The following is a 7,682-nucleotide window of genomic DNA, read 5'->3' as shown; positions in this document are numbered from 1 at the left end:
CTTTGGGCCTCCGGAACGTGACAGACTGGAGCCACCAAACCTGATGCCTCATGGGAAACTGGAACCACCAAGCCTGATGCCTCATGGGAAACTGGAACCACCAAGCCTGATGCCTCATGGGAAACTGGAACCACCAAGCCTGATGCCTCATGGGAGACTGGAACCACCAAGCCAGATTCCCGATAGAAGACTGTAACTTCCAAGGGCTGATGGCCCATGTGAGACTGTAACCACCAAGCCTGATGCCTCATGGGAGACTGGAACCACCAAGCCTGATGCCTCATGGGAAACTGGAACCACCAAGCCTGATGCCTCATGGGAAACTGGAACCACCAAGCCTGATGCCTCATGGGAGACTGGAACCACCAAGCCAGATTCCCGATAGAAGACTGTAACTTCCAAGGGCTGATGGCCCATGTGAGACTGTAACCACCAAGCCTGATGCCTCATGGGAGAATGTAACAACCAAGCCTGAGGCCTAAAATGAGACTGTAACCACCAAGCCTGATTCCCAATAGGAGACTGTAACCACTAAGCCTGATGCCTCATTGAGACTGTTACCAACAAGCCTGATGCTCCATGGGAAACTGTAGACACCAAGCTTGATTTTCTACATGAGTCTTACATACCATACAGTGCCCAAATAATAGCACCATACAGTGCCAAAATAATACCACTATACAGTGCCCAAATAATACCACTATACAGTACCAAAATAATACCACTATACAGTGCCCAAATAATAGCACCATACAGTGCCCAAATAATAGCACTATACAGTGCCCACATAATACCACCATAGAGTGCCCAAATAATACCACCATACAGTGATGAAATAATATCAACAAACAGTGCTCAAATAATAGCACCATACAATGCTCAAATAATACCACCATACAGTGCTCAAATAATACCACCATACAGTGCTCTAATAATACCACCATGCAGTCCTCTAATAATACCACCATACAGTGCTGTAATAATAACCACCATACAGTGTCCAAATAATAGCACTGTACAGTGCCCACATAATACCACCATACGGTGCTCTAATAATACCACCATACGGTGCTCTAATAGTACCGACCTACCGTCCTCTAATAATACCACCATACAGTGCTCTAATAATAACCACCATACAGTGCCCAAATAATAGCACTATATAGTGCCCACATAATACCACCATACAGTGCTCTAATAATAACCACCATACAGTGCCCAAATAATAGCACTATATAGTGCCCACATAATACCACCATACGGTGCTCTAATAGTACCGACCTACCGTCCTCCAATAATACCACCATGCGGTGCTCTAATAATACCACCATACAGTGCTCTAATACCACCATGCAGTGCTCTAATAATGCCACCATACGGTGCTCTAATAGTAACGCCATACGGTCCTCTAATAATACCACCATACAGTGCTCTAATAATACTGCCATACGGTGCTCTAATAGTATCACCATGTAGTGCTCTAATAATACCACCATACAGTGCTCTAATAATACCACCATACGGTGCTCTAATAGTATCACCATGTAGTGCTCTAATAATACCACCATACAGTGCTCTAATAATACCACCATACGGTGCTCTAATACCACCATACAGTGCTCTAAAAATACCACCATGCCCAAATAACAGCTCACAGATTGCCCTAATATTATCACCATATGTATCCTGCACACATTACGGTATTTCTTCACACAGTACCTATGTAACAAATACCACTATACCATTAGAGTCACAAGGAAGCCTAAGGCCGACCTGACCCTCCCCATTGCCCTGACCACCAGAGTAACATCTAGCACCTCTGTCACCTGCGGGGCCCCCTCATTGTAGTATAAATACATCTCCCCTATCCTATAGCGTGGGGCTCACCGGAAGCAGGATCCTGCCCATCACCCCCTGAAAGGAGGGCTCTTCTTGGTCCTCCATCATCCCAGTGCGTGTCCTCCCCCCAGGGACACCGCGTCCGAAAACTGATCCCCCCCCTTCCCGCGTGGGATCGGTGGTGTTTGGGTCATGTCCTTCACTTTTGGTTCTACAAATATTGAAAACCATCAGAGATATGCAAATCCCCAGAGAACATGTATATGGGGGGCGGTCCCCAGTATCAGGACACTGTTATGGGGGGCGGTCCCCAGTATCAGGACACTGTTATGGGGGGCGCTGTGGAGGTCACTGTTATGGGGGGCGCTGCGGAGGTCACTGTTATGGGGGGGGCGCTGCGGAGGTCACTGTTATGGGGGGGCGCTGCGGAGGTCACTGTTATGGGGGCGCTGCGGAGGTCACTGTTATGGGGGGGCGCTGCGGAGGTCACTGTTATGGGGGCGCTGTGGAGGTCACTGTTATGGGGGGCACTGTGGAGGTCACTGTTATGGGGGCGCTGTGGAGGTCACTGTTATGAGGGGCACTGTGGAGGTCACTGTTATGGGGGCGCTGTGGAGGTCACTGTTATGGGGGCGCTGTGGAGGTCACTGTTATGAGGGGCACTGTGGAGGACACTGTTATGGGGCACTGTGGAGGTCACTGTTATGGGGGCGCTGTGGAGGTCACTGTTATGGGGGGCGCTGCGGAGGTCACTGTTATGGGGGGCGCTGTGGAGGTCACTGTTATGGGGGGCGGTTCCCAGTATCAGGACACTGTTATGGGGGGCGCTGTGGAGGTCACTGTTATGGGGGGCGCTGCGGAGGTCACTGTTATGGGGGGGCGCTGCGGAGGTCACTGTTATGGGGGCGCTGTGGAGGTCACTGTTATGGGGGGCGGTTCCCAGTATCAGGACACTGTTATGGGGGGGCGCTGCGGAGGTCACTGTTATGGGGGGCGCTGCGGAGGTCACTGTTATGGGGGGGCGCTGCGGAGGTCACTGTTATGGGGGCGCTGTGGAGGTCACTGTTATGGGGGGCGGTTCCCAGTATCAGGACACTGTTATGGGGGGCGCTGTGGAGGTCACTGTTATGGGGGGCGCTGCGGAGGTCACTGTTATGGGGGGGCGCTGCGGAGGTCACTGTTATGGGGGCGCTGTGGAGGTCACTGTTATGGGGGGCGGTTCCCAGTATCAGGACACTGTTATGGGGGGGCGCTGCGGAGGTCACTGTTATGGGGGGCGCTGCGGAGGTCACTGTTATGGGGGGGCGCTGCGGAGGTCACTGTTATGGGGGCGCTGTGGAGGTCACTGTTATGGGGGGCACTGTGGAGGTCACTGTTATGGGGGCGCTGTGGAGGTCACTGTTATGAGGGGCACTGTGGAGGTCACTGTTATGGGGCGCTGTGGAGGTCACTGTTATGGGGGCGCTGTGGAGGTCACTGTTATGGGGGCACTGTGGAGGACACTGTTATGGGCACTGTGGAGGTCACTGTTATGGGGGCGCTGTGGAGGTCACTGTTATGGGGGGCGCTGCGGAGGTCACTGTTATGGGGGGCGCTGTGGAGGTCACTGTTATGGGGGGCGGTTCCCAGTATCAGGACACTGTTATGGGGGGCGCTGTGGAGGTCACTGTTATGGGGGGCGCTGTGGAGGTCACTGTTATGGGGGGCGGTTTCCAGTATCAGGACACTGTTATGGGGGGCGCTGCGGAGGTCACTGTTATGGGGGCGCTGTGGAGGTCACTGTTATGGGGGCGCTGTGGAGGTCACTGTTATGAGGCTCTAGGGGTGTCACTGTTATGGGGGCGCTGTGGAGGTCACTGTTATGGGGGGCGCTGCGGAGGTCACTGTTATGGGGGCGCTGCGGAGGTCACTGTTATGGGGGAGCTGTGGAGGACACTGTTATGGGGGCGCTGCAGAGGGCACTGTTATGGGGGCGCTGTGGAGGTCACTGTTATGGGGGAGCTGTGGAGGGCACTGTTATGGGGGGCGCTGCGGAGGTCACTGTTATGGGGGCGCTGCGGAGGTCACTGTTATGGGGGAGCTGTGGAGGACACTGTTATGGGGGGCGCTGCGGAGGGCACTGTTATGGGGGCGCTGTGGAGGTCACTGTTATGGGGGAGCTGTGGAGGGCACTGTTATGGGGGGCACTGTGGAGGTCACTGTTATGGGGGCACTGTGGAGGTCACTGTTATGGGGGCACTGTGGATGTCACTGTTATGGGGGGCACTTGTGGAGGTCACTGTTATGGGGGGCGCTGTGGAGGTCACTGTTATGGGGGGCACTGCGGAGGTCACTGTTCTGTTAGGGGGGCACTGCGGAGGTCACTGTTATGGGGGGCACTGTGGAGGTCACTGTTATGGGGGGCGCTGTGGAGGTCACTGTTATGGGGGGCGCTGCGGAGGTCACTGTTATGGGGGGCACTGTGGAGGTCACTGTTATGGGGGGCACTGTGGAGGTCACTGTTATGGGGGGCACTGTGGAGGTCACTGTTATGGGGGGCACTGTGGAGGTCACTGTTATGGGGGGCGCTGCGGAGGTCACTGTTATGGGGGGCACTGTGGAGGTCACTGTTATGGGGGGCACTGTGGGGGTCACTGTTATGGGGGGCACTGTGGAGGTCACTGTTATGGGGGGCACTGTGGAGGTCACTGTTATGGGGGGCGCTGCGGAGGTCACTGTTATGGGGGCACTGCGGAGGTCACTGTTATGGGGGGCACTGTGGAGGTCACTGTTATGGGGGGCACTGTGGAGGTCACTGTTATGGGGGGCACTGTGGAGGTCACTGTTATGAGGCTCTAGGGGTGTCACTGATTAGGAAGCGCTGTTTTCAGTGGAGTGGGGTGTTATCATACATGTAATAATGGTGGCCCCTGAAATCTGACACTCTGGGACTTCGTGTCCTCCGGAGCAGACGGTCAGCAGCTTTATGACCCCTGACACAATCACCAAGTGTAAAGAGGACAAGGAAAGCAAACAGACAGAGGATTATAAATTGTGGGGGGTGAGAGCAGCTGACAATCCACACTGCAAGCTAAGGTAAGAGGGGACAGACCACCACCACAGGCTGCCGTCAGTCTGCAGATCCCTATTCACTACAATATACAAAACGTAGGGATCATGGGGGGAGAGGGCTCTGAGATTCCTGTCACTCATCCACTGACGAACACTGCCCCCTATCCAGTCTGAAATGGCTGATAACAGGCAGACGTCAACTGCACAGGACAAGGAGAGATGACCGTGTACAGGTGCTTCTCCGACAAATGTCAACTTATATATTAAGGAAGTGCATTATAAAGATGGAGGGGGTTAATATACAGGACAAGAGGGTATATACAGGAGAGGAGGGGATAATACACAGGAGAAAAGGGTATATACAGGAGAAGAGGGGATATTATACAGGACAAGAGGGTATATACAGGAGAGGAGGGGATAATACACAGGAGAAAAGGGTATATACAGGAGAAGAGGGGATAATATACAGGACAAGAGGGTATATACAGGAGAGGAGGGGGATAATATACAGGACGATAGGGTATGTACAGGAGAGGAGGGGGATAATATACAGGACAAGAGGGTATATAGAAGAGAAGAGGGGGATAATATACAGGACAAGAGGGTATGTACAGGAGAGAAGGGGGATAATATACAGGACAAGAGGGTATATAGAGGAGAAGAGGGGATATTATACAGGACAAGAGGGTATATAGAGGAGCGGAGGAAAATATAGAGGAGAGGAGGGGGATAATATACAGAATAACAATGCACCAATAAAGTAGTGGGGAAAATAAATGTGGCAGTCCAAACAGATGCTTATTATTCCCTTCTGTTAGCTGTAGATTTACTGTACGTCAGTATTACAGGTCACTGTTACCGTCAGGCCTAATTTATCGTCGTGGACTTTACCATGCAGTGCGCCCAGATTTAAGTAGTGAATGACAGAGGGGGAGGGGAGCAGCAGTGACAATAGTGGCCCCATGACAGAGTTTGGGGGGCAGCAGTGACAATAGTGGCCCCATGACAGAGTGTGGGGGGCAGCAGTGACAATAGTGGCCCCATGACAGAGTGTGGGTGGCAGCAGTGACAATAATGGCCCAATGACAGAGTGTGGGGGGGCAGCAGTGACAATAGTGGCCCCATGACAGAGTGTGGGGTGGCAGCGGCGAGCGTGGCTTGTCAGATTGCTTGCCTGTGTGTTCTGTCTCTTGCTTGCCTTCCCCTCCCTGTTTCCTGGTTTGTGTGGGGTTAAAGTCTTGGTCTGGGTGCGGTCACTGGGTGCTGTATATTCCTGCTAGCTGTGGGCCGGGGCGTCTGTCTCCAGCCTTCCTGGGTGCAGGAGATTTGCACCTGACCTGGTTCTGTGTCTTGTCTGTGACGGTGACCGCCATGTGTTGTTCCGCATAGGTTCCAGACTTCTGCCCGTCTGTGCAGCTCTGCCAGTGACTGCCATGTGTCTTTCCGCATGGGGTCCAGGCATCTGCTTGTCTGGTTCCATTTCTTGTCTGTGACCGCCATGTGTCGACCCGCATGGGTCCAGACTTCTGCCTGTCATTGTCTTTTGGTACAGCTGTCAGTTCGCCCATGGACTAAATCCGCATGGGGAACAGACAACTGCTAGTCCTGACTACGCCTTCGGTGAGAGGGCTCCTGGGTTCTCCAGAAAGAGGTTATCTAGTTATGTGTCGTTCCTCATGGGGTCCAGGCATCTACTTGTCTGCCTGTTTGAGCAGCTCGGCCTGTGACCACCATGTGTCGTTCCTCATGGGATCCAGGCATCTACTTGTCTGCCTGTTTGAGCAGCTCGGCCTGTGACCACCATGTGTCGTTCCTCATGGGGTCCAGGCATCTACTTGTCTGCCTGTTTGAGCAGCTCAGCCTGTGACCACCATGTGTCGTTCCTCATAGGGTCCAGGCATCTACTTGTCTGCCTGTTTGAGCAGCTCGGCCTGTGACCACCATGTGTCGTTCCTCATAGGGTCCAGGCATCTACTTGTCTGCCTGTTTGAGCAGCTCAGCCTGTGACCACCATGTGTCGTTCCTCATGGGGTCCAGGCATCTACTTGTCTGCCTGTTTGAGCAGCTCGGCCTGTGACCACCATGTGTCGTTCCTCATGGGGTCCAGGCATCTACTTGTCTGCCTGTTTGAGCAGCTCGGCCTGTGACCACCATGTGTCGTTCCTCATAGGGTCCAGGCATCTACTTGTCTGCCTGTTTGAGCAGCTCGGCCTGTGACCACCATGTGTCGTTCCTCATGGGGTCCAGGCATCTACTTGTCTGCCTGTTTGAGCAGCTCGGCCTGTGACCACCATGTGTCGTTCCTCATAGGGTCCAGGCATCTACTTGTGTGCTGGTTCCTGTTTGTCTTGTCTGTATTGTGTCCTGTGTGGTGATGTTCGGGTTCCAGTCCTTATTTTGTGTGGACTGAAGGTGCAAGCACCATCAGTCTCTACAGGTAAGTGGCCAAGTGCACTGGGACCATCCTGGAGGTGTGACCAGTGATCCCTCGGCTAAGTTCATCCCCACCATCAGGGACTCTGAAGAACGGGGCTCACTGGGTCTCTGCCCTGTGGGTTTTGTCCATTGTCAATCCGGTGCACTTGGTCTAGTGGTATTACCTGCCACTGGTTCCTTACCTGCTGATCCAGTTTCCGTCTGTTCTCTGTAAGTATAGAATTGGTGTTAGGCCTTGCCTTGTCAGATTGCTTGCATCGTGTTTGTCTGAGATGTTCTCGTGGTCAGTAGGACCCTCGCTAGAACTAGCATGCTAGTGCTGGGTATCCCAGCAGTCATTACAGTGGAATGTGAGC

At 53.3% G+C, this 7,682-nt stretch overlaps 1 protein-coding gene across 3 annotated transcripts in view; it reads left to right on the top strand.

Moving 5' to 3' along the window:
* The first annotated feature begins 4,769 nt into the window (after positions 1-4,769).
* Positions 4,770-7,682, top strand: part of LOC122924282 (riboflavin-binding protein-like) — a 28,590-nt gene continuing 25,677 nt past the window's right edge. For 2 of the 3 annotated variants that reach the window (XM_044275234.1, XM_044275233.1), the window contains exon 1: positions 4,770-4,914. In XM_044275234.1, the coding sequence (XP_044131169.1) occupies positions 4,805-4,914 (110 nt within the window). In that variant the 5' untranslated portion in view covers positions 4,770-4,804. Of the gene's footprint in view, positions 4,915-5,094; positions 5,124-7,682 lie in introns of those variants that run through there. The other variant, XM_044275235.1, reaches the window with a different exon arrangement.

Source organism: Bufo gargarizans, unplaced genomic scaffold, assembly GCF_014858855.1.
Source record: "Bufo gargarizans isolate SCDJY-AF-19 unplaced genomic scaffold, ASM1485885v1 original_scaffold_986_pilon, whole genome shotgun sequence".
In the NCBI taxonomy this organism is placed as follows: Eukaryota; Metazoa; Chordata; class Amphibia; order Anura; family Bufonidae; genus Bufo; species Bufo gargarizans.
The sequence above is the reverse complement of the archived record's forward strand: the minus strand, read 5'-3'. Positions and strand labels throughout refer to the sequence as shown.